The sequence below is a fragment of the Engystomops pustulosus genome, chromosome 9, assembly GCF_040894005.1.
Source record: "Engystomops pustulosus chromosome 9, aEngPut4.maternal, whole genome shotgun sequence".
Classification (NCBI taxonomy): Eukaryota; Metazoa; Chordata; class Amphibia; order Anura; family Leptodactylidae; genus Engystomops; species Engystomops pustulosus.
Window position 1 is genome coordinate 49,389,254 of NC_092419.1, and position 27,932 is coordinate 49,417,185.

The 27,932-nt window shown below is 36.6% G+C and overlaps 1 protein-coding gene across 9 annotated transcripts in view; it reads left to right on the forward strand.

Annotated features, from left to right (window-relative positions):
• The window catches only part of TENM1 (teneurin transmembrane protein 1), a 490,610-nt gene that overhangs the window by 127,240 nt on the left and 335,438 nt on the right, over nucleotides 1-27,932 (forward strand). For 7 of the 9 annotated variants that reach the window (XM_072124023.1, XM_072124021.1, XM_072124025.1 and 4 more), the window contains one exon: nucleotides 7,710-7,970. The exons of the other annotated variants lie outside the window; for them this stretch is intronic. In XM_072124023.1, coding sequence (XP_071980124.1) covers nucleotides 7,710-7,970 — 261 coding nt within the window. The remainder of the gene's footprint in view (nucleotides 1-7,709; nucleotides 7,971-27,932) is intronic. 9 annotated transcript variants of the gene reach the window in all.

A 27,932-nucleotide genomic window follows, 5' to 3' on the forward strand; every position in this document is an offset into this window, starting at 1 on the left:
AAGCCATTTAAGCCTACAAGAATGGGCACAGTCCAACAAAACTGCGTCCCAAAGCCCTTAGTAAATGTACCCTAATGTATCATTGAATTGCATTTGGCTAGACTCTTTTCAATTAGCTACTATAAAAGGTGTATATATAATTTGACCAGATACATTAGGACAATATTGAGAGCTTAAGAACAGAAACTCTTAGAGGGGGGGGGGGGTCATTTATTTTCTCTGTTTATTTCTCGCCTGACTTTTTTCCGTCTGCTTCCTTGGTAATTTATTAATCTCACTTTTTCTTTGCGTGAAAAAGGGTTTTTTTTTCAGATCTCTTTTTGAGACATTTATTACAAATGTCACTAAAATGTCGCATAAATGTCTCAAGTCATTTTTTTTCTATAAGTTTTCATTTAAAAAATGTTGCAAATTTAGACAATTTCCAATGATAAATGTCATTTGCAACATTTAGCACATCTGGCATAGAAGATAAATGTGTCCTACTGACAAAAAAGCAAATGTCCGGCTGACATTTTAAAATGTGCCAAAATATGTCTCAAAAAACACACTAAAAACGTGAAAAAAATAAAGATAATGGATAAAACTCATTTTATGGGCTCACTTTTTTTTGCTTCAGATTATTTCGTTGGGTATTACGGTGAGTCTTTTGTTAAAAAAAGCAGAAAGAAAGATATTTGCCCTATATTCTCGGCAAAATGTTGATAAACACCACTCAAAATATAGTGTTGATCAAAATCCATATAAGACACAGTTTTTTACTAGAGTTTTGGCTTGAATATCAACTATATAAAGAAATAATGAAGTACTTTAAAACAAAATGTACTTTTTTTCTGAAATGAAATGATAAAATGCCTGCAACAATGTAGATCATATTTTTTGCTGTATGTTGGCTACCTGAGCCATATGTGTCCTTTGTTGCACTCGGATTATAAAAAAGACAGTTATATTGTGATGTATGTATTGCTTCAGATGTCCAGCAGTGAAATATCCTTTGTGATGGTTTTATATTGTTAGTATGGTTGCATAATACCTCAATGGAATCTAACGTCTTTTTCTGCGTTCATATGGTAAAATTGGGTTATCCTTTTTGTTTTGTGAGCTTGTTATTTTTTCTTTCGTGTGAATGTGTGAAATAAAGTAGCAACCTTATCAAAACAAAACAATCACTTTACTTTTAATTGGATTATTTATCAAAGTCCTCAAGAGAATGGAGAGCACAATAGCAGATAATGTAAAAGATATTCTATCAAACTCTAGAAAGCCATACAAACTGGACTAAGGAATTACTGCATGTAATAATTGTTACACTAAAGAAGCAAAGGTTTTATTTTTAAATGTTTTGCTGAATTGACTTCAGTGTTATTTTACCCCTGTGTGTGAATTACTTGAACTGTCCTTAGAGTTTGGATTGAAGAATAGCTTCCAGCATATTACGACATTTAGAAGCAATCTTCTGCTGTTTGATCTTCAAAGAAAATGCATCATGTATGTAACTTTAATTCACATAATGGGGCTCATTTACTAAGGGTCCGCGGACCACACTTTCGTCGAAATATCCGACGATTTCCAATGTGCGCCACATTTAGAAGGGTTTTTTTGTACACGCGATTGGATTTTGGCTAATTCAAACTAAGCGCAGGATTTAACATTCAAATTTGTGTCGCAAGCCAAGCACTAACATGCACCGGGAAGGAGAAGGTGAACTCCGGCAGACCTGAGCGGGGAGCGACACATACAGGATATTGGGCGCAGGATCTACGTGGATCGCCGCACAGTGCAGGATCGTCGTAGAACGCACATTGGGGATCGCGACTCGGACAGATGAGTAAATGTGCCCCAATATGTTGTAGTTGGTGAGGAGCGCTCGGGTTCTCTGAACTTCAGTTACAAGTTCAGGTCTGGGTTCGGTTGTGCTCACCTCCTTTGCTGTAAGTGCCCATGATTGATACTTGCATCAATCGGTACCAACCGGTATGCCACCGGCAGGTTTTAAATTAGTGTAGCGAGTGCACATTAAAATTTTGGGAAGGATTGTCACTCCCTGATGACATCATAGGGAACGACAATGTTCCCCAAAATCTTGGTGAGCATACTCCACATTTATTTAGTGCCGGCAATCGTGGGTATTACTGGGGGGTTCACTAATCATTAGTGGTAAGTCTATAGAAAAATTACTATTGCAAACTTTTCAGTTATAGTAAATTTTTCAGTATTTTGTCACTTTATAAAGTTCCAGGTTTCATGGTACATTCTGAAAATCTAGACTTTTGACATGCAGTTTTCTGGCATGTAGGGCAGGATATATCACTCTCACAGACTAATGTTCTGCATTTTTAGAGTACACAGTAAAACAGTGTGCACTTTCAATTCAGTGCTATTTCAAATAGATGTTGTTTTGCTGTGAACCTGTGAAGTTATTTTTGTGTTTTTTATTTTCGACTGATTTTTTACTTTAAACAACATTTTAGGTTTACAAAATTTTGCTTTTTTTCATTCTAGCTATTTCTTTCTGACTTTGACACAGTGTTAACCTAAAATAGGCATCATAATAGTCTTTGGCTTTTATGTATATTTCTATATAATCTGTTGGTCTCAGGGTCACTTGGTGTTGCATAGGATGACTGGAAGGGGAAATGCCATTTCTGCAGTTTTTTTTAAACTTTTATTTTTACCTTATATCCCTCAGGCCCCAGTTACAGGTAAAAAGGGACACAGTTGAAATGCCTGGGTGTAGACAGACCGAGCAGCTGCTATTGATCTCCAAGTGTTTTATCTCAGGACCAGCCATTGTCTCTTCTCTCTGCCCAGTGCACTGTTTTAGCACTGTGTATGAGAGCAGGTGGAGAAAATAGTGGCAAATACCACTTTTGGCTTCTTCCCATGGGTCCCATGCTGGTGCTGACAGTGGGAGACCTAACATTCAGAATTGTGATTGCTCGGGAAGCCAGCGCCATAAATATACTCTGGCTTAGGTTTTAGGGACCAGAAACTTCTGTCTATAAACATACAATGGGCAGTTGGGAACCAGCTAATGTAATTGTTCTTGAGTAAAGGCAGTGCCATTTTGTCCTTTGCTATGTCTGATATTTTAGTATTGATTTGTATTAAAAAATCTCCAGAAATTTGATGTAAGAATTTTTTTTTTCAGATAGCTGACTGTTATTTTAAGGTTTATTGCTTTTATAAAAAGTTTATCCGCACAGCCAGTAAAAGCTAATGTTTAAAAAACATTCACTCTATAAAGAATAATTTCCTTGTAAAAAGGTGATGGCCTGAGGGAATATTTGTCAATTTTTATATCGCAGTAATTTTATAGCTGCACTGTAATGGATCGCATGGGACATCTTTACCTCCATTGGTTAATCTCCAAGAGGCAAGCAAACTGAACAACACAATAATGATGCTAGATTAAAGTTAGGTCATTCAGTTAGCGTTACTTGTAATGACAGTCTGAATATTTTACAGGCCATAATTGCTTTTCTAGGTTCATAATCAAAATTTAATTAAAGCCGGAAGGTCTAGCTGGAAAACAAATACCATGGAATATCCCAATATGCTGTAACTAGATGCACTTAGGGCGAGAAGAAGAATGTGCTAAGTGACCTCTAAGGATTCTTCTTTAAGATCTGTCTGTGCCTTTGTCACACAGTAAGATATTTCATTCTGTAAGAAATGTAATATGGAGCTAAATAATGTAGAAATGGAGTTAGAAGTTAAGCAAAAGTCAAACTTTAAAATTTCAATAAAAGTACAAATTCTGAGAGTAAAAAACATCAGAATCATATTTTATAGGAGTTTAATTATTGGTTAGAGTAGGCCCCTAATACTTCAAAATCAGATCATTTTGATCTACTCAGGAGAGCAAGAACAGCTTAAAAAAACAATTTATTTGTATTCTTAGCAATAGGAAGCAGAATAGCGTGTTTTTTAAATAATATTAATTAAAAAAAGGATTTTTTAGCAGTAGTGTACTTATAATATTTTTCAGGTAATGGTAAATTACTTCAATATATTCAAATTATTTTCACCAATAAACTGATGTTACTTCATTCCTATACTGTTGCAAATTCTTGGCTATATATGGAAAAGTTGTTCAAATACAAAACAGGCTGGAAGAGATGGAACAGTCTTTGCTCAATTGATTCATTTTTTACCTGAAATACTGAAATTTATTTGGGTGATTTAAACCACTCACAGGTCCTTATGGAAAAATTGCTAGTCTCTCCATTGGTGCTATAAAAAAAAATTATACTTACCTAGAGATGGGTCCGATGAGGCGCATAGAACCCATCTCTTGTGCTCCCTGCGCCTGCGCATTACCTAAATAAATTCAGGGCTGTACGCCCATGCTTCATTGCGCATGTGCCGTACCCACAGGGCATGCTCAGGGAAGCCACTGGCTTAAAGGGAACCTGTCACCACATTTGTACATTTGTGACTGACAGCCTTCTTTTAGCTAAAAATTGTTTCACTTACATCCTCATAAATCATCTTTTATCTTATCTTACTTGACCTGGACCCTCCCATCTAATCCTCCCCATGCCTTATGCCTCCTTACTGGTCACAGTTCACGTAATGTGACCAGAGTGACATCCTCTCAGGTACTTTATCCTCTTAATAATGGCAAACTGTGCCCGATGCATGTATCTGACCACATGAAGTCACTGTAGCCACTATGGACTTCTACTCCTCTCCATCCTCCATGGAGGCTGCTGTGATTTCATGTAATCACATACATGGGGTACAGTTTGCTATTCTTAGAAGGCTAAAGAACCTGCGGTCATGTCACTGGTCACATGTCATGAATGTAACACCCCATCTGTACATAGAGCTTTATATGTCTGTAGTTGATTATTTGAAGAGACACAGAGCTGTCAGTCAAAATAATGGGACGTGGTTCACTGCCAGCCTGAGAAGAGTCACAAACACTAGACCTGAGTCACAAATGCTTATTTTTATATCAGGGAAATGTCTGTAATTAAGGTACAGTGGCCCACTGGCAGCAAATTTAAAGTGATTTGGGGAGAACTTGTAACCCTTTATCAGCAGGCATTGTTACTCTGGTGACAGGTCCTCTTTAATTGCTCAACTGCCCAGTTCTAGGGAACATTGGAACTAGGTAAATATAAATGGTTTTTATTTTAATAGTGGACACCTGGGGACTTTCTAAAAGGCAATTTGAGACACTAATAAGGGCCCGTGGGTGATTTAGTGTCCCAAATCACCCTGTCAGGTCCTCTATAAGTTTTAAGATATTTGTCTGGTTTCAGAATAATTGATCAGATTCTCCATGTATTTTGAATGCATGGGAGAGATATATTACAATGTTGATAAATGTGGCGTAGTTTTATTTGCAGCTTCTATAATGTGGCGCACCGTGTTAATTTTTTAGAACACAAGCTTTTTCAAGTGAAGTCACCTGCCAGTTTAATAGGTCATGTCTCCTTTCTCTTAATAGTAGAGAAAATCTTGATAAATGTGGCGCAGGCCATTATAGGCAGTTTCTTGGTTTGAATAACCCCAGAATTAAAGTGAAATTGGATCAATAAATTTCCTCCATTAAGTCCAATTCTTGGCAACAATCCACTTCAAGTTTATGGGTTAAAAGTATACCATTATTAATAAATGTTGGCCAATACTTAGTGAATATTTCCATCTATACTTCAGTTTTAGTGAATAGACTTGCCTAGTTAATCTTCATAACAAGTGAGTGAAATTTAAGACATACAAGGGGCAGAAGCTTTGTTTAAGTTGAGTTATAATGTCTGATTTTCTGCGCATGTTGAACTACACCATAATTCCCCAATTTAATATTCTCTGTTGTAAAATGCAAGCAATTTATATAAGTTAGAGGCATAGCAAGAATGAATCTGTCATAGTTAAAACTGAAATTATGTCCTTTAATTATACTCTATGAATAATGTTTTTAAGATGAAAAATCAATTTTGCATAAAACATGTGTCCCATAAAATAGTGTATATTTTTCTTAATATCTCAGCATAAGTCTTGATTTTATTTCATCCTAGTGGAAAGATTCTCATTCTGCATAAGTAGATTTCCATTCTTGCATAAGTACAATTATGATGTTAAATTACATCCAGTCATTTTTTGCTCTTATTCCATTTTTTTCACTCTGCCTTTAGCAATTACATTCAGCAGAGCCATTTGTGAAAGTTCAGCTGAATATAGATGTATCTAGCTGTATACCCAAACATCCCCATTGACTCATAAGAAAAAGAAAACATATTGGGGAAAATTTAACATGCCATATCCACAAGATCTCTGGTATGAGTGGTTTCTGTACAGTTTTGTTTTCTGCCACACATGCCACTGTGACCAGGTCTTAGCTGATGGAAAGAGGTCAGAGGTTGAGCGTGCAGAGCATTACCCATGGGAAGGGAGGTTGTGCTGATTTAGGCCAGTCCTAATTAATTCCACATTGAGAGTGTAGTGTATTTTTTATGTAAAAGTTATTTTTACAATTCTATATAGCTACAATTTCAATAAAATTTGGCCACCCTTGTCGGGTGTCCTTATATGTTGTGGTTACATCTATGACAAAAGCACTTTTAATCCTCCTTCTCCCTCAATTCTAAAGTATATGAGAAATGACAAATATACAGTAAAAATTGTGAATAAATATTTCTATATATAATATAATGTAAATTTGTAAAAATTTTGAAATGAATCTTAAAATCATAATAAAGGCAGTAAAATGTCAGTTAATATAATACACAATACATATAATACATTGGTCTGTCATGTCTTTAAAGGCTTCATTGGATATGGACTAATGCTAATGAAAATGAAAAGAATTTTCTTAGGGACTGTTTTATCAAGGCTTGTATTGGTGTAAAGTCATACAGTAGGCCATGTCAGACCACAGAGTTGGAGGCGCCCCACGCCGATGCATTAGCTGGGGCGGGTTATAGCCCAGGCAAGACTTGGCATAATACTGCCAGCCACATGGTTAGGCGCCAGATATATGAAAATGTTTGAGCCTCCATTACGTGGCTTATGTGCAACGGCAACCCTTTTTTATGGCTGAGTTGCAATACCAAGCAGACCATTGTAAAAGACATGATGGTGTGTTTGGTAGAAAGTGAATTGCCTACAGTACCCCTCTGAGTACTTTGCTCCTTTCACTGGTAAAATAAAGAGTATGTGAATATGTATGTCTAATATCAAAGTTTTTATTTGCTTAAAGTTTTTGGAGGTTATTTATCATTAGGTAGGCTCCTTGGGTCAGTTCAATGTCTGTCTTTAGAGCTTCTCTGCTCGTCAGATTCATTAAAGTGGCTTTGGCCATTTAATAAATTCTCCTATGCTCTACTTGGTGTCTGGGATTGTCTTTTTCAAAAAGTCACAAAATGCATAAATATTTTCAGCACATATGTCAGCAGGGCACTGGGGTGACTATGTGACTTCTAATGCGAGTTTCAAGTTGAAAGTCATGAATTTGGATTTGCACAGCATTGCATTCAAGTAATTCTATTTTTACACCATGATAGTAGCAGAAATAGTACAACTTTATAGCAGTGAAAAGTTGCAAAAAACTTCAATGCAACTTTTTGGAGAATTTTTTTTACACCAAAAAGCCCACAAAACCTATGATAAGTAACCCCCATTGGCTCTAAATCTACAAACAACTCAAATCTGAATTTTTAGGCACTAAACTCAATTCTCACTATTTCCTTTTCTTTCAGAGATGGAATACTGTGAGTCTCCGCACATTATATGCTCTGGCTATCAGACAAACCTACATACTGGTCCACAGCATACCTACCCACTAGAGATGGGTTCTGATGCAGATACAGAGACCGAAGGGGCCACATCACCAGACCGTGCCCTGAGGATGTGGATGAGAGAGATGAAGTCTGAGCACAGTTCCTGTTTGTCAAGTAGAGCAAACTCTGCACTATCACTAACGGACACTGACCATGAGCGGAAGTCAGACGGGGAGAATGGTAATACAGCAACCCATAAATATATAGTCTATATGTTCACATATGATTGGTGTAATGTGATTAGTATTTTTTAGACTCTACCAATAGAAGCAGAAGTTATAGGTTAAACATGATGAAACCATGGTTTAATTTATCTAAATTACCCATGAGCCCCTCCCTATACATTGGATTTTGGTAAAGGACTTTTGCAGTATGTTCAACATAATTGTTTCAACTGCCATGACAAAGAACTTTCATTTTGGGTTTATATCAAAACATAAGAACCATTAAAATCGATTGGTTTGGATTTCTTTAAGACATGTTTACATCCCTAGACTAAGTGCATATCCTAAAGTAGATAATATCACTTGGAACTATAAAGGACTGATATGTTTGCATTCGTTGTACCCTGCTAACAAGGATGTTCCTACTTTCCAAGAAATGGAAAAATAATGATAAAGTTTCCAAGAATAATTTAAATTGTAAGATTTGACTACAATTATTTTTGACAAGTAAAAATGTGACAAAGAAGCATCCTCTGCGATCTCATCTTAGGAGAATGTTTCTAGGCTTATGCTGCATTTCTAGTCTCATAGAAATAATTATGTGGATATTTCTTTTCCATACCATTGTTGCCACAAAGAGAAAGGAATCTATTGACACTACAGGGAATGAAAATATGACTATATAAATGCAGTTTTAGGGAAGCTAAACTATTACTTCATAGGCCAGTGAGAGTTTTGATCTCTGTGTTAAACCTGAGTCTTCATACTTCCTGTACATGCATTTTAAATGGGGATGGGTAGTAATTGGTATCGAATAGCTTGCCTCCCCTTGGAACAAAAGATTCAGATGTGTTGAAATCTAAAAGTCTACCAGTCGGAACCCTACCATCCATTCCAGTTGCAATGATATCTATATTTTCCATTTTTCTTTGGTTTTAATTTGATATGTGTGGTTTTTAACAGATCGGATTGCTTTAATATGTAAGGAGGTATTCTTACTATTGCTATGCATTATCTGCTGTTTAACTGATATGTTTTATCTGCTAACTCATGGAGATCTACGAGTAGAGGAATAAACCACTGTGCTTTTTAAAGTTGTAGATTTCAAACATTGCACCTTATTACTAAACAATAACGATGGCATATTGTTCCCTCCTGATTTATGTTAGGTGCAGGGATGTCATAAGGACTTTGTATAGACCCAAATCCCCAGTAATTCATGTACATATAGGGAAATTGTTGCATTTGATGGCATCAATACACTAGGCTTGACATAAATCATAAGAAAGATCACAATCCCTCAATAGTGCGGTCTGTACGTCCGTAACATCTACAAATCGTTCTCATTCTAGTTGTTAATTGTCATAAGGAGAATCTGTCGATAATGTATCATACTTCTGGGATCCTATAATACCCATATTTTATTGAATGTAGATGATACTATATACATTTACAAATACAGTTTATTGTGGATCTTTCAGAAAAATATATTTTTTTAACAGAATGACGTCCATGCAAATTCCACCGAGCTGCATTTCTATCTCATGTATTGTAATGGGTTTTATTTTATGTATATTCTCTATTTGGTAGCATAATGTAATACACAAGACAACTATGCATAAAATATAAATCACAAACTATATCACACATATTTAATATGTTTCCATGGAAACCAGGGTAGGCTAAGGAATAATTATGCAATATTAAATATACAATGTAAAGTATGAAACACAACAGTACACCTGCCAATCATACAACTACACACAGTTTATAGAAGTACTGCCATCAGAAAGATTATTAGCATACCTTATGATTTATTATTTGGACACTATAAGTAATGATTTATTGAAGGGATTTGGTTATTGCCCGCAGCTTTTAGGAATAGCATGAGATCTGAAGCATGCTTGTGGAGTAATGTTAGTTTCACATAAATTCTACATTAATAACACAACATTGTGGTCTGATACACAAAGTATAGGGAAATATAATTTCATAGTATGTTCATGAATACTACCAAATTGAGACTTTTGGGTTACATACCAATGTAATACATGTTCTTCAAAACTTAAAGCATATTTCACCTTTTTTGACCTGCAGCAACAAAATTAATTGAGAATAAAGAATATTTTTGACAAAATCAAAATCTACAAATGAAAGTTGCTATTTCTGGCCAAATACTTAGGCTATGATAACACATAATATAGTCAAAGAGGGTTAGCCACATTGAACTCACCGGCAGGTAGCTCAGGGTGCATCCACACGTTTTCAGTTGCCAAAAGCAGGTGTGGGAGATAGTGGATGAGGACACGTAATTGAAATGGGCTACTCCTCCTCTATTTTCACTCCACTCCTGTTTTGGACATCAAAAACTGCATATGAATAACTGAAGGTGTGGACCCACCCTCAGTGCAGTGTCAGAAGAGTGGATGAGATATTATGTAATGTGTTCCACTTTCTGCACTAAAATGTGCAATACAAATTGATGGGTAATGTGGATTGATGCATGTTAATTACATTGCTTCAAACTCTTGAAATAAAAGAGATTCCCAATGTCATAAAAAAGAGTATACTACCAAAAAATACATTGAATTATAGGCATTTTTGTATTGGCAGCAAAGAATCATCCTTTGCAGACCAAGTCTTGGGTTTCCTTAAATATGAATAGAACTGTTGCAATAGATGTCAATGAGACAAATTTTCTGCTTTGGAAACACCTCTCTTACCACTTGTGCTCTACAACTTTCAAAGGGCAATGAGTAAAACTGCATCATACCCCAGCTACATCAGCAGGGATTAGCTCATTGGAGTCGATATATGAAGGCTGGCACATAGTGCAAGGAATTACACTAGGAGGTTTCTACCTCTTAGTTATCCCAGTGCAGCACTCATGTGACAGAATAAAAATTGACATCCGATCCAACCTGACAGAAATTTCAGCTAAGATCTGGGCGAGTTTTTTAGTCCAGTTTTTATAGTAGAATTGTCTGCACATGCTGTCCCCATGCTGGTCTGCCTTGTGGCCCACCATACCCACTTTATATGAAAAGTGACACAGGAGGATGCAAAAGTGGAAAGAAGTTGTAAAATCCATGACATGCACTTATATTTGGGACTTTTTCATACTGTGTATGCCAGAAAACTGCTGCATAAGGCATGATATGTCAGGGTCATTGGGGCAGATTTATCAAGTGTCTGAAAGTCAGAATATTTCTAGTTGCCCCTGGCAACCAATCACAGCTAAGCTTTAAAATATTCATGAGCAATGGTAAAATGAAAGTTGAGTTGTGATTGGTTGCCATGGGCAATTAGGAATATTCTGACTGGTCGATAGTTTAGCATTGCAGAGGGATTTGTGGAAGCTTAAGGAGTGGGCAGAGAAATGGTTGATGAGGTTTAATGTAGATAAATGTAAAGTTATGCACTTGGGCCATGGAAACAAAAAGTATAATTATGTTCTAAACGGTCAATTAAGAACAATTAAAACTGGAGCTGAAAAGGACTTGGGGGTATTGGTGGATGGTAAACTTAATTTTAGTGACCAGAGCCAGGCGGCTGCTGCTAAAGCAAATAAAATTATGGAATGTATCAAGAGAGGAATAGATTCTCATGATAAAGACATAGTTTTGCCCTTATACAAATCCCTGGTCAGACCACACATGGAATATTGTGTACAGTTTTGTATAAAAAGGATATAGTAGGGCTGGAACGGGTGCAGAGGAGAGCAACCAGGATTATTAGGGGAATGGAGGGATTAGAATACACTGACAGATTATAAAATTTGGGATTATTCAGTTTAGAAAAAAGACGACTGAGGGGAGACCTCATTACAATGTACAAATACCTGAACAGACAGTACAAGGATCTCTCCAAAGATCTTTTTATACCTAGGCCTGTGACCAGGACAAGGGGGCATCCTCTGCGCCTAGAGAGGCGATTTTACCATCAACATAGACAAAGGTTCTTTACTGTACGAGCGGTGAGACTACGGAACTCTCTGCCGCAGGAGGTTGTTATGACGGACTCTATGTACATGTTCAAGAGAGGCTTGGATACCTTTCTGGAGAGAAAAAATATCACGGGTTATGGGGATAAAACATTTATTTAATTCTTAAAGGTTGGACTTGATGGACTTCTGTCTTTTTCCAGCCTTATATACTATGATACTATGACTTTTAGACACTTGATAAATCTGCCCCATTGTCTGTAAAGTTGGACACAGATTAAGATTATCCTGACTGGATAACCCTTTCAAATAATCAGTTGTCACTCCTATATATACAATTATAATCATGCATGGGAGCCACATTAACAACAGAATCAATGACTGTGTCAGTGGAACACTATGAGAGAAAGAACAATAGGTCCTATAAATGAATGCAAAATGGATTCTAATGAGAATGTTCATTTGGCTTTTATGTAACATCTATAGCTTTTAAATTAATATATACGATCGATGACACATGACCTTTTGCCGCTAGATGTTGAAGTTGAAATGCTGAATCCCAGCAGGAAGCAATCAGATGACAAAATGTTATGGAAGAGAGTGAGCACATTATTCTGAAGGCCAGACACTCAACCACCAAAAAAGTATTGAATGCTGAGGAGGCTTCATAAGGAACCTGTAATGTATAAAGTGTGACACAGTGGCTAAAAAGTTGTGTGATAACATTCTTAATATTAGATGAGGTGGTCTACCGAGCAACACCTCATCCCTTCCAACGCAGATAATAGACATGTGGTATTTGTTTGATATTTGAGCAAAGACATACACTGATAAGTCTTATCATAATGTATAATAAATTTAGAATGAGCTAATCTTTTTGTAGATTCCACAATAATCTCCTGATTTTCCAGTACCAAATGGAATCAAAATTTTTCTGATGCTCCAACTATCTTGGAAATTGGCATACATATATAAGCCCCTTTAGTCATCTAAAATAAATTGCTGCGTGAAGGCTATAGTAACCTTCAGGGTTATAGATAGAAATAGGGTTAGGCCTCATGCACACAATAGTTGTTTCCACAGAAGATATGGCTGTGGTTTTGTGGCAGTCTCACAGATTCATGTACTTCTATGAGTTCATACACAGAGCTAAGGATTCCTCAGCCCCCTTTCTCAGCCTAGTGCCCCTGAGTAAAAAGGGCCTGTTCTTGCCTGTGTTTGCATCGGTCATCCGTGTCTCGTCCATATTTTCTGTGAGTTGCTGGCAACGGCCCATTGCTTTTTATGCGGCCTTCAATAATGGATGACACTAGGAATACACCCCTACTTTATGACTACATGGCAGAGATACAGGAAAAATCGTGTTGGCAAACGGTAATAAAAAAACCCGCCAAAAGAGCCATTTTTGCAAATCCCAAAAAATTGTAACCCTTATGAATGAAAAAATCTAGTATCTTAAACGGGGAATGTGCCAACAATCTTAACAACATCTGTTTAGATTAATTCAATACAAACTAGAACCAAATCTTTTTAAAATTCTGTGCAGCTTCTGCAAATCAAATCTTGAATGATTAGGACATCTCTAAATAGAATAATCTTACGTATCACTGCATATACAAATTCACAGCCAAAATATCATCTGATACAAACAGATGACATGCTGGAAGAAATAAGGTGATGGGACTTCTGGGGTGCCTAGAGGTACCTGCTAGGGACCAGCTAGGCAGTCTAACTGATCTACTACAATTGGCTAAGCAGGGGTAGAGGCAGAGGTATTCTGGGAATATAAACTTCTTATACAAAAACCCATAATGAATGAATACAACAAAATTCAATGTCATTCATCACAAAAAGGAGCTTGAATAGTTTACTTTTATAAATCACTAAATGTTATGGGTTTTCTAAAGTAGGTGGAGTTATCTCCAAGACGGAAGCCATATACAACTACAAGTCCAATGATCTGACCTAAAAGACTGCTCTGTTAACATAGTAATGATGTGTAACTGCTGACACCTCACTGAGATGCGTCTCAACACTGGTCATACTAGAGGCAGTTTCAATAAAACACTATTTTAAGTAGCCAACCATTCGCGGAGCAGTCCGTTCATGAGCGCCGACACCAGGTACCTTCCGTAATCCAGACCTCTGGGCTCTTCTACATACTAGATGCACTGCAACCGACTACAGCCATATTGATGATCACATGACCTGCCCAGGCAGGTGCAGAACATGTGATGAGGACATGTGACCAGCGGCCATCTTATGTCCTGTGTCTATTCCACGGAAACAAAATCACAGGACTGATTAAATGGCCAGTAGCATTTTATTTCTTTGTTACAGTGTATGTCCACAACATTTTTCTGCTAAGGGGAGCAACATTTTAACACATTAGCTTATATTTTAATAACCCTTTTCAATAGGAATTATGCTTATTCCTGGAATACTCCTTGAAGCTATACCCCCATTTGGTAGGCAAGAATTTTGCATTTGCTTTTATTGCCTTATATAAGATTATGACGGCCTGCCTCAGAATGTACTTTTCACTGATGTATGTTTAGTATTTCATTGTAATTTTATGTCATTTCTGCAGTAAAGACCAGCAATGTCAACTAAAATTCCCATGTTGAAGCCATCATAGAGGAAATTTTTTACATTCCTTTTCTCCCCCAAAAAGTGAGCACCTGGGGGAGAACTGGATGCTTGGCAAAATTCCACTTATAAAGCACATACTGGATAGAGCAATGGTAAAATAAACAATATGTGATCAATACTATCTATTGTTCAAAATGACCTATACATCTATATTTCTACATAGTACACAATGAAATTGGTATCCTTGATGTTTTAGACTATAATCATTTCCATTTAGTCAAACACATCCAAAACTTTGCTGATTGTAAGGGTCTGACGTTAGAAGTGTATCTGTAAGCTTAGGATTCAGCTAAGAAACATCTGGACAAGACAGTTGGCATAACACAAATAGAAATGGAGGATAAATCTTCAGATCCGCATCAGAGATTCTCTAAATTCCTGTAATCTGCAAAGTGTAGATTGTTCTATTACACAAGAAAGTACAGACTGAATATGTGTGGTAAACCATTCCAAAATACTTTGAAAACAAAATAAAATCCTTGATAATGTTTTACTAGTTCTCCAGTGTCTCAACCACCTGTTGATGTCAAGTTATGGTTTAAAGTTTTTGCCTCCTCATCTTTAACCTGCTTAGCTCAGTTTATATATTCCAGGTGCAAAGAGCACAAGACATTGTCTGACTACCACAACCTAATGTGAATGTAGTAGTAGTATAGATTATAGTCTAGATAACTCATCCAAATGTGCTAGAATTAGCCAACTAGTAGCAGATACAAAGTTAGACTACACAGTCTAGTCTATGCCAGATTTATTCACCATCTGTCTAGTCTACCTGTGCATAGGCCTCCTAGGCCTCCTGCACTCAAATGTTTTATTTCCTGTATCCACAAAATACAGCTCTATTGGTCGTTTTTGTGCCATCTGTATTTTTCTGAGCCTTATTGCAGCCGAAATGAGCTGTATGTCACCCTTATCTCATCCAAAAAAAAGCAGAAAGCCGGCAAATTATATCAGTAGCTTGTCTCCACCACTTGGAGTAAAACATAATTGTGTTACCTAGAAAGAGATCCGCAAATACGGCACACAGGTGACACATTCGATTTGGGTCTGAATCTTTTCTGCCCTATTACATTTGGTGTACTTTTAGTTTTCACTAAAAAGATAATCAGAGGCAAAATGGACAAAATGTAGATGACAATAATGTAAATCATCAAAAGTTCAAAGTGTAACAAAGCTTATAGTAGGGCACCAGGTAATTAAATCATGCATTCTTATGTACAATTGGCTGATTCTGGATATCCATTTGATAATTTGACACCAATTATAATGATTTACCAAAATCTTTAGACATGCCGTTTTTGTTTACGTGTGAATTTGGCAAAAAGCAGGCAATTGCTCTAAAAATATGTTACACACTTTGAATACTGTGGGCAATGATACAAATTTTGTAACGGTCCAATAACTATGCAATTTATTAGCTTATATAATAGACTCATTTAGTCTGAGAGCTATTGTGTTATTTGTGCTATTAAATAGTAATAACCATAAACATTAGCTAATGTCTGGTGCCGCTAATCCTGGACATTGCTCATTCTTCTCCCTGTACAGTACTGTAGTTTCAGGTTGTGCTTAGAAATATTGGAAACTGACCAATTTGAACATTTAGATCTGTTCTAGTTCTGGCAGATTCTTGTGCTGGATGTGAACATTATTTTCTGGTATTATGAGGTGAGCTGTTTCATATCCTCCAATTGATGTTGGTATCATTAATCTTCCTCTGGCTCAGCGAAGGCTTCAGGGTGATAGGCTGTTATTGAATGTTGCTTTGGGCTTTTTTATGTATGCACTAATCGTGTCATTTGTTTTAAGGCTTGCTTTGATAGTTTCTCTCTTTTCGTCGAAAAGCATGTGGTGCGTTTGCCTTTTTTCCCCTTTTTTACTCAGAGCAAAATAACCTAGAAGTATAGTTGGTTTACTAGTTTATATTCATTGCATGTTTACATTCTTCACAATATTTATTACAGGATAACTTTATTGATAAGCTATCTATAGGTTAGGTATTTTAAATGACATTGACCTGTTCCTCCTCTGTTAAGTGACTGGTGCTGTTAACTGTGGCCGAGCTCCTAGTAAAGTGTATTGAGTACAGTTCATACCACTACACAGAGAATGGAGCTGGCATCTGACCCAACTTGAGTTTGAAATAGAGCTGTCGCTTAGTGTCCCAAATCTCCCTTTATCATCTTCATCTACATTTTTTTTAATGCTGCCCGATTCTAATAAGTCTATGACTCATTAATAGTTGATTGTGCTATAAACACTTCAGATATTCTGTTGATCTGTCAGTGAAAAAAGGATGATACTCAGATTTTTTTTATACTTGTGCAGTGCTTCAAGTAAGTGTCTCAGAGTTGTAAAAGCTCAACTCGGATGGTAATAAGAGTCCCAAAACAGATGGTTGGATACTATTAGGATATAACTAGGAAAGAATTTGGACCAAAATCAGATCAAAATCAGATGATTTTAAAGGACCAAAATCATACAATATGACATTTGTTCATGGGCATCTTGCCTAAAACTTACCTAAATAAGTGGGGGTCACAAAAATTTAATGAAGACCCTCAAACATCTGTGCCAGTGTCTTCCATAATTTGTATTGGAAGACTCAGGAAATGTTCATTCTCTATGTGTAGCACTTTCTTTGGCAATGTGAGCAGTGGTTTAGTTGCCGGGCTGCTAATTGAACTCACCATACTAACCTCTCGGCAGCATTTCTCTGGATCAGCAATGGTTATCACACAGTGACTGATGGAACCCGGATGTAATCACCTGGGTCAAAGTTCTGGTTGTCTATAAAGATCCAACATCCAGGTTCCCCCTGTCTGGTTAAAGTCTATCTGTTCTGGCTAAGCCATTAACAGATCTGAAAAATATAATCCTTATGAACAGTAATTCAGCCTACAGAGTTCAATAGATCACATCACAAACCATTCCTTGGCAGATCTGTCAATGGCTTAGCCAGTACTAAAACATTTTTAACCAGCAATAAGGAACCTGGACACAGGATTGTTATAGACAGCCAAAATCCATGTGATTGAATCAGACTTCTGTCGTTCACAGTGTGTTAACTGTTGCTGATCCAGTGCAAGGCTACCGAGAGATGGTGAATTCAATTAGTGCTGAATTCAATTAGCAGCCACTAAATCACTGATCACACTGCCAAAGAAAGTTAGACACATAGAAAATTAGCATTTTCTCAGACACTGGCACAGATTTAATAGAACCCTTTAAGGTTGTGGATGAGAAAAAATATTGTATTTTCTTTTAGTTTAATGTTAAAGTTTATCTAAACCTATTAGGTAAATTCTTACGTTTTGCAGAAATGAGTAGTGATGGTGATAACATTGTGCATACTAATAGCAGATCTGTGCCTATTCCTTTCTCCTGAAGTAAGCAGTGTATCTGATGTTCCATACACCATATAGAGATGATAAAATGGGCCTAATGATTAAGGAGATTAGACAACCTAGGGACTATAAAGAATTATTTACATTATTAAGTTCTTACCACAAACAAACCAACCCCTTTTGTGCCCATGTCAGATAAGAAGTTATGTCTCTTGGATTTGAGCATCTTTTATCAGTCAGCTGTCTTTGAAGAATGCACAGAAAGTTGATTTAGGGCTTTTTTCACATTGGTGTTGTTTGTTATGCCCGTAGTTCAGTGATTCCCATGGATGCCTCACAAAGCCACTGTTTTAAATGGGCGTTTTCACATTGGCTTGTATTTTCACTGATCCATTGTCCGTGGAAAAAATTATTTAAAAAAGTCTTATTTTTTTCACTGATGTGAATTACCGAAGGCAATAGAACTCTATGGGTCTGCAAAAAAAAAACCGATGAAATATCCGTTTTTTTTCACCAATGAGGCTAAAAACCAGGTGTGAGGTTTTCAAAACAATGTTAAACCTTAAGGTTTATGTCGACATGGAGACAAAACTGAAAAAAATGGAGACACAACAGATCACAAAATGCAACGGATGTGCAACTGAAGCTGAGCACCAATGCCTAAGTGAAAGAGAAAATGATGAAGTATCTGTTCCGGATCTGAAACGCGTATTGCTGGCCATTTTAATTTTAATTTTAAGTTCATGTTTGTAAACAAGTTTTTACTACAAATAAAAACCATTTTTGAAACTGAAGGTGACAGCGCCGGATCCTTGACGGGAATATGGGAGTATCCAATTGATGCCAAGATTGGAATCCTTTAAGTGAAAGAGCCCCAACACAAACTGCTTAACTGGTTAATGACGAAGGACGATATAGATTATTTTAGTTAGTGGACATTAGGCCGATCTATATCATCCTGCTAATCAAGCTGGCACTGTCAGTGTACCAGAGTGATCCGTAGCAGGCGACCAGCTGACATACATTGATGCTCACTTTAGTCCCTATAAGGTAGATTTTATAATCTATATATCTTTAGTGTCTAAAGCCTGTAGATACATTGAATACATTGGGGAAAGTAAACTGGAATAAGCAAAACAGGTAAAAACTATCTACATAGTTTTATATGCTTATTTGTTGAAGAAATTAACTTTTTCAAACCACTGGTATGATAACAAAGATAAACTTTTGGGATATGTTCATCTGTAAGCCTCCCTTTCATTTGTATGTCGCTCCATCTTACAATCAATATGGAATAATGTCTAGAGGAGCATGCATGTTTTTCATGCTGTTGTTGTTCTTCAGACTTCAGTGCATTTCTCATTACTTTGCCCAGCAGCGATTTTGGTCTTTCCATCTCATTTTAGTATATGTTATATTCAGGTTTGATTAGTTCCTCCCAGAGCACTGCTCCTGTGGCTTATACTTTCATTCAGATGCTCTACTGCACAATGTACATTGCACTGGCTATTTCAATGTTTCCTAGAGTAGGAGATCATGCTCATGTATTTATTGATTCATACTTTCCTTGTTCTTTTATTATTATTTGCTTTTCCTCAATCCACTAATCATTCATCACTAGGCTCACGGTTACAACATTGATATTGCAAGTCTAACACATTATTCTTATACATTTTGAATCAAATTCAATGCAAATTATAAGCTATATTTGATATTAAAGAACATCTACCACCAGGGATGAAGGACTGTATGCTAATGAGCTTGAGGGGCTGCAGGCTCCATAAGTGTTAATAGAGCCTGGAGCCCCTCAGGCTAATTTGCATACATTTGTTTAAGAAAAGTGGTAATCTGCTCATTTTTATCATATCAGTGTAGTGATGTCAGTGCACTTATCTTATTTATCCTTACTACTAGTAGCAATAGCATGCAGTACATAGAATATTATAGTATTTCAGTTCTTATAGTGTAGAAGAGTTTGAATGAGTTTTCTCATTCAGGTCAATTCTATGACCCTTGGGCCAAGGTTCCACCCATTCTATATATTTTGTTGTACCTCTCTCTTTACTTTCTACACCGCTATGGCATTTTAAGGATGTAAACACTGTGCACCCTGTTTTCAATCACTCTCCTGCACATGAAAGATAATTTAAATGGTCTTCCAGGCAAAAAGCACAGACAGCATATTGGTAGAATGGATCATCAATATCAGGCTGGGGTCCAACTTTCAGCACCCCCCACAGAATTGCTACTTTTAGAAATGTAAATGTAATCAGAATGAAACAGGATACAGACATCTCCATTCTAAATTTAATTTAAAACCATGATACTGCAGGTAATCCCAAATTTATGTGAGAAAAATACTGCTGTCCCAGGGATGGACCCCTAGCAATCATATATTGACCAAGTTTAAGACAAGTTTTCCCAGTGAAAGGTGTCTAAAATAATGTATGTTAGTTACTTTTCCTGCTATTTCATTTATGGTTTACATGGGTTTGACCTTGCATTAACTCATTAACTGCCTGTTGTTACCTCATCCTGTCCATTGACCACGTCTGCCCTATACTTTGGTGAATACACTGACCAGCAGTTTGAGGGATAGAAACAAGAGAACAAGTCACATTTTTTATTACAAGTCCTAAGGGGGCTGAGTTTTTGTAAATATTGAACTTTTTTGTCAGCTCCGAATATAGTTGAAAATCTGTTCCTCATGGAATAGATATATTGGCTTCACTATTACTATTATGTCATTAGGCTTTCTGAAAAAGTAATGCTTGATGTGAAGGTGGCTGCCCTAGGGTAGATTCACATTGGTATTTTTTTCACAGTGATTTTTCACTGAAGCCATTTGAGCTTATGGACACATGCAGATTGGTTTTCTCTTCTTAGTTTCAGTGATTTTTCTGATGCCTTACTCATACATTATTTTAATGGGCTTTTTCACACCTCAGTTTCTTTCCAATCGGCAGCGGAAAAAAAATGTAGAACCTGTCCTTTTTGTGTTCACTGACATTGGAAAGAAACTGAAATTTTAAAAAGAATGATTCAGCAAAGCATCAGTAAAATAAAATCATTGAAACCACAAAGAGAAAAACTATCTGTATGTGTCCACAGGCCAAAATGGCTTTGGTCAGAAAAAAGTGACAGAGCCCTTACATGGTAGCCAAGAGCCATTGTTTTCCTTCTCCCATCCTAGAAAATATTTGAATATTTTGCAGAGATACACACAGATGAGAGAGTTCTTTATTTGTTTGTGAATTAATTTTCTCTGTGTGCATTCTATTTGAAATATCATTCTAGTTACTCTCCACCCAACAGTATTGACCTGTAGGAAGCAATCACTTGCCGACTCCTTATGCAATCTTCCGATTAGTAGACTATCATAGCTACTCTACTTCACACATGACTCTGACTTTACACTGCGGTAAATACCATGCAACAAATGTGAACGCTTCAGTAAAAGCTGACAACAAAGCATGAAATCTGCATTCTTCACAGTCCCTGCTTCAGTCCAGTGCATTTATTCATGAGGATAATTGTGTACAATATTTCATAGTGGGTTTGTTCTGTACTCTCATGTTACACGGCTTGACTGCTGCTTTTCATGCATGACCCTGGAAAGACATACTACAGCAACCAGCAAGGGATAGCATTGATTGAATGCCCCACTGAATATCTGATGTGTACAATGTAATTTTTTCTTTTACATTTCCCTGTCTCTGTGCAGTGAACGGAAAAGTTTAGTGATGATAAACCCATGTCGGTGATGAAAATATGTTCTCAGATCCTTGACCTACAGTAACCGTAAACTTCATATAAATTGTTTCAGTCTTAGAATTGTCTCTCACATTTGTTCCAGCAAAAGTATTTGGGGATATTTTTAATAGTCTGCCATGAATCTTTAAGCATCTGTATTTGACAGGAACGAGTGTGGATTTCTTGGCTGAGACGAAGCTGTATCCATTATTTTTCCCCTCAAGGTCGTAGAATCACATTTTATTTTATGCATTTTTTAAGGAATGTAATTGCATTTGTTCAGTCTGAAATCCTTGGGTTGAAGATGAATGTATGCTTAGGAAATCCAAAGGCCTTTGGATGGATAGGAAAATCTGATAACTGAAAAAAGATGCACTGTCAATCAAACATGTGTTGCAAAAGCTTTGAAAAGAAAATGAGTTCAAGATAACTTTAAAAAAAAAATAGTTCAATAAGATTATTTGATTAATTTGAAAAACTTCATAGGAGCAATACATGTGTAAGATGATGGGATTTGATAAATTCACCTCTTTGAATTCCTTCCTTGACTTTAATCTCAGAGGTTAATTTATGATTTGTCTGTTCATCTGGAGGAACCTGAGGGATTACATAGGGCGACAGGTCACCTTCAGTGATACATATATATGATTTTCTGGAAGCTGGAATGAAGTCAATGTAAAATAAAAAATAAAATTACTTACACTACAATTGAGTTATCATTGCACTTGAAAGTTAGTTCTGGTAAATCAGATGTAAATTTAAGGCTTCCTTCAGCCACAATAATTTATTTCTCCTTGGATTTACTTTACAAAATTAAAATGTCTATTCAGATCTTCTTCACTTAGGCTCTTGAAGGACAGATGGGAATCCATTTCTTAAAAACACCATGAAAATTTATTGAGATTCTTCCATATTCTTATTTAAATATTTTCAAAGTGAAAGTTTACAATTTCATGAAATGTTATTTTTGGATAGACCATAGAGTATAAAGATTTCCTTTTGTAAGATTACATGGTTTGACTATAAAGCTATAGATATGATTTTAATCGGTAAGACATTAGGAAAGATTTAGCAGAGCTTGTATGCTAGTTTTCTGATGTACACCTCCTTAAATAGTCAACATTCCTAGAGCATGGCGTGGAGGTTTCTAGTTCCTGTTTTCTATTTGTATTTTTACCATTTTTCCACTTCTGCCACCTCCACGCCAAGATGACAATGCATGATGGTGTAATGGGCCAAAGCGGGACCTTCCTGTCCCTCTTCTGCACAACTACCTACGGTCTGTGCCTGGAACCGGCGTAGACTATAGCACAATTCTACGCCAGCCAAGACCTGGGATGTCCGCTGGATATATCAGGCGGGTGGAGTCTAGTGATATATCTGATGCGTCAGGAGGGTGAGGTTAATATCATATTATAAATCCCTCCCTTGACTTTAAAGGGGACATTCGACAAATGGTTCTATTTTGCATACCTTTTTGTAAATTTAATTGTGTGACATCTAAGACATAATCATTCAATAAAATCACCATGTCAAGTCACCTTGTAGTAGCTGCTACTGACAGGACCTGACTAAGAAGATTGCATGTAGTCAGATCTATTAATAAAAAACAGAAATATATGCAAGAAATACACTGAGTATGCAACAGTACCAAGGAGGCCAAAGAGAAAACAATTAGGAAATACTGTAAGTAGAATTTTATGATATTTTATGGCCAACTAAGTGTAATAGTAGACTAAAAATATTTATAAAATCAATTAATTTGGAAACTAAAGTCACAGAAAATCCATTATTTGTACTTTCTTTAGAATTAGATTTCTTTGTATGTTATGTATTGTTGAAAGAATATAATCTTAAAATTAGAACATCTTAAAATGCAAGTTGAAAGGATAGTGGTTACATCTTACAAATGAATGGTAGCTTTAACAGATGTATGATATGAGATGTTGAAGTGGTGTGGTCTGAGAGGGCTGTGCTCAGTTCATAAAGGCAGCATGTTGAAGTAGAATGGCACTGACCTGAAGTTGTAGTCCATATTTATATCCTGTATTACGGCATACTTATGGGAAAGCTTTACTTTCAGAAATATGACATTTATTTGAAAACTTGTTTAATATGATTATAGATGTCAGCCAGAAATCACGGAAAATATATTAAAAATTAGAGAAAATATAGAAAACAAAATAATAATTATAATACAGTACAGTCATATGTTTGCCTTTTGGATTCAACTGCTTTATCATAAGAGCAAAACAGCAAAAATAATAGCACTCCTGGATATGACACATAATAGACACCAACTGTGTCCGGTGCAAACCATTAGCAATAGTAGAGATTGTAGATTTTCAAATATGGTATATTTTATTGTACAGAAAACACAGTATGATGCTTTATTGTCTGATATTTTGATGTAGATGCCTGGCATAGGCTTCAACTCATATGTCAGCATATACTAAATATGTCCAATACCTGACAGGGGAAAGAAATATAAATTAAGAAGACATATACATTGTACTAATAAGTGGGGTTATTAAAAGATCACTACATACCTAGGGCAAGAAAAGTCGAAATTCTGGGAATGATCAACTTGTGAATTAAAGTTCTTTGGGGTGAAGGTTGGTTTGGGTTCCATGTATTTTTATAATTGATTTTCCTTTTTTTTCTTGTGTTTTATAGAACACAATTTTCTTGTTTGGGTTTTAATTTAAAGTGTGCTCTACAACTCTAGATAACTATTTACTTCACCATTAGTAACCACAGATTCAACTTTAGAAACGGAAACCATCAATAGGGTCAATGTAATAAGACTGCTGTGGTTTCCATCAGTCTTAGTCATCGGCACACACCTTACTTGACATGCCACAATTAGTAAGAGGTTCTGACGTGACTCCAATCTTCTCCTGGTCTGGCTGCCATAGTTTTCAGCTGTAACCTGGGTAAGTTGTTTCGTCACAGGTTATAGTAAATATGGCTGGTCAGGGCTACCCTGCCTTGCCCCCTTTTGTGTCCACATTTTTCAAAAGTGTCATGACAGGGGCAAGAGGACCAAAAAGTCACAAATTCCGTGGCACGCCAACCTCGAAAATTAAATTAAACCAATATAAATGTCAGGTGGTCCTGCTATAATTTACATATTCAGATCCATACATCTGAATAATGCATAAAACCTCTTTGTGATGTTGACCCAAAGAATAAGGGGTAAAATTTAAGTGAAAGCTGTAGAAACTAATAAATATTATGATGTCAATTGCCTGTATTTGGAAAAATAAATTATAAAAAAAGTATAGTGTGGGAAAATGCAATGCTGCCACTAGGAAGTACAGTCCTATCTCACAGATAGAAAGCCCTCATACTGCTCGGAAAAAGTCAATGCATTTGTAAAGCAGAACTAAAATTGGAAAAGGTCAATGACATTTAAAAGAGGTAAACAAAAAAAACCCAATATATTGTAGATTTGTGTACAAGTATTTCTTTTAGATAATTACCCGTTACCAGCAGTTAATTAAGCTTATCATTGTTATTATTCTTTATAATGTCACTTTGATTACTATTTGGCTTTCTAAACAAAACAAATGTCAAATGTATTATTACTACATGGACAAAACCTCTAAAGAAAATTCCTAGGTTCTTAAATCTACCAATTTTCTCCATTTTCTTCATGACACTAATCATTTTGGAAGACCAGTGTTTCCTCACATGATTGATCTTTGGTATTTTTCAGGCTCACATGGGGTGATACAATCAGCTTGTCATTGTTGAAGCTTTACGTGAATGCTTGACTTGGGGAGAGTCTGACCTTTTACTGTCAGCCCAGTAGAATAGCTGTAATAGCTGTATAATTATAATAATATTTTTGTACTAGAAATTCTTAGTTGAATTTGTATGCAATTTATATATACATTTATATTTTATAATTGTAGCTCCATACAAATTTCTTTTTGCCCCAGTGATAATTGGAATTTCAAAATTGTGTGCTGTCATGGGAACAAGAATTATCAGTAAAGCTTCATTACAGATGCCTTACAGCTAATCATTGCAGCCTGGGACTAAAGTAAAGCATCCAGTGACCTTCAACAGAGGTCACAGTGGGCAGAGAGGTCCGTCTGTAACTAGGGGTCATCTTTAAGTCAGGTGTCCTTAAGTCAGGTACCACCTGTATAATAAATCCTTTTTTTTTTTTTTTTTTTTTTAATTGCTCCTTGTAAGATTTCTATTATCCATTATTCATTATTCACCTTGCCAACATAAAAAAACACAATTATCCCAATGTTAAATTAATAAAATTACACCAGTGATCCAGCCTTCAGAATGGTAAACAAACCTACAGAAGAGACAACGTAGCATGCAGAATAAAATGATACCAGTAAATATTCCCATTCTAAATCAGGGATGCACAACCCATGACCTAGAGACCACATGTAGTCCGCAGAGCCTCGGGTTGCGGCCTGCAACCACTGCCTGTCAGAGACCAATGATCAGTGATGGAAGCACTTATTGGTGTGGAAGCGCTTACCACTCGGAATTCTGATCCTGTGCATAGACTTAGATGCAAGACTTAGAGCAGTGCCCAGGGCAAGAGAACACCTGGGAACAAGTGTACTCACTCTTCCCAGGTCCCCTCCTGCTCGTTGCGCCTCTATGCTCTGGCTCTTGCACTGGTGCATACAACCTGCATACAGAGATCAAAAGCTGCAATGTAAGTAGAAGGGAGAAAAGGAGCCAGGGGCGGGTAAGTGCTAAGTCATTTATTTTTTTCACCAGGGGGTCTCCAGTATTATTTGGGGGTCTCAGGTGAATTCCACTGTAATTACAGGGCCATAGGGGTCTCCAGTATAATTAGAGGCCTCTGGGGGGTCTCCAGTATTGTTAAGGGGGCTCATGGGGTGTCTTCAGTATTAATTGGGAGACTCTCTGGGGTTCCAGTAATATTAGGGAATCTGGGGGGTCTCCAGCATTATTACTTGGGCTCAGGGGATTGAGAATTAATAGGGGGTCTCTGAGAGGGGTTTGGGGGGTCCAGTATTATTAGGAGAACTTTGGGGATCTCCATTTTTTATTAGTGTCTGCACTAGGGTCTCCATATTATGTCTGCTCTGGGGTCTCTGTGATTAATTTTGTCTGCTGTTGGGTCCTTATTATTCATTTTCTGGTGGGGATGTATTTATTGGCTAGTCTGGAGTATATATTATTATTTATTGTGTGGTCTGGAGTCTATGTTAATTATTGTATGAATGCAGTATTTGGTTTCTGGGTTTGTATTAATGGCTTTACTGTGGTATTATCATTTATGGGTTGGCTTTGTAAGTTGTATTGTGGTTGTTGATGCATCTAGGGTGCTGGATACTGGTGTGGCCCCTTGAAGTTGATAATTTTATAGTAGATAAAGTTGGCAAAAAAGCAGGTCCATCAAATCTTAGATCCAGATTAACTACCCGGATGAACACCAAATTAACAAAATGAATTGTTTCCATAACATAAGATATTTTTGTTCTCAAGAAAGGCATCTTATATGACTTAACTAGATTTTATTGTAGATTCCTATATGGATCCACTGAGTAATGTGAACAAAATGTAACATTCTGATGTTTCTATGGCCTCATACAAATGGTTGTGGATTCCATGGCCTGCTCGAGAGCAGCCTGCCGAGGCCATAATAGAAAGAGCGGGTCTTTTTCCTGCCCATATTACAGCCAGTGCTGTCTTTTGTTATTGTCATTGACAGGTGACACTGGGGCCACATAGTCCAAGGGCCTGTTAAAATACACACATCGGGTGGGATTTAAAAATGTTTCTTAGGTTCACGCCCATCCCCCGAAGGTCATGCCCCCTTAATCGAACAAGTCAGAAAAGTGCCAAAAAAGGTCTTAAAGCCTTGATAAATGTGGTGCAAGGCATTTTAGACAGTGTTTTGGCACAACAACCACCACAATTGTGGTGTATGATATGTAGGAGCTATTGTAAAACATTTAGATTTTAGTAGAAATTGTATGCATACAATAACACATGGAAGTGTAAAATTTCACTAAATACACAAATTTTGGTGCAATTTAAATTTTTATGATATTATGTTTTGTGTTACCATTTTTAGTTCATTGTCATATTTTCTGTTAGAGTTATGGGTTTTGTCTTTGTGGATGTTGTTGGTTTGGGTACTGAACATTATTTAAAAGTGAATTTTTACACAGCTTTATCTTTTCGCTGACACAGACCAACAGAATTTGTCTAAAAATATCTTGCTATTTCATACAATTTTTTATCTTGTCTATATAGACTCCCAACTGAA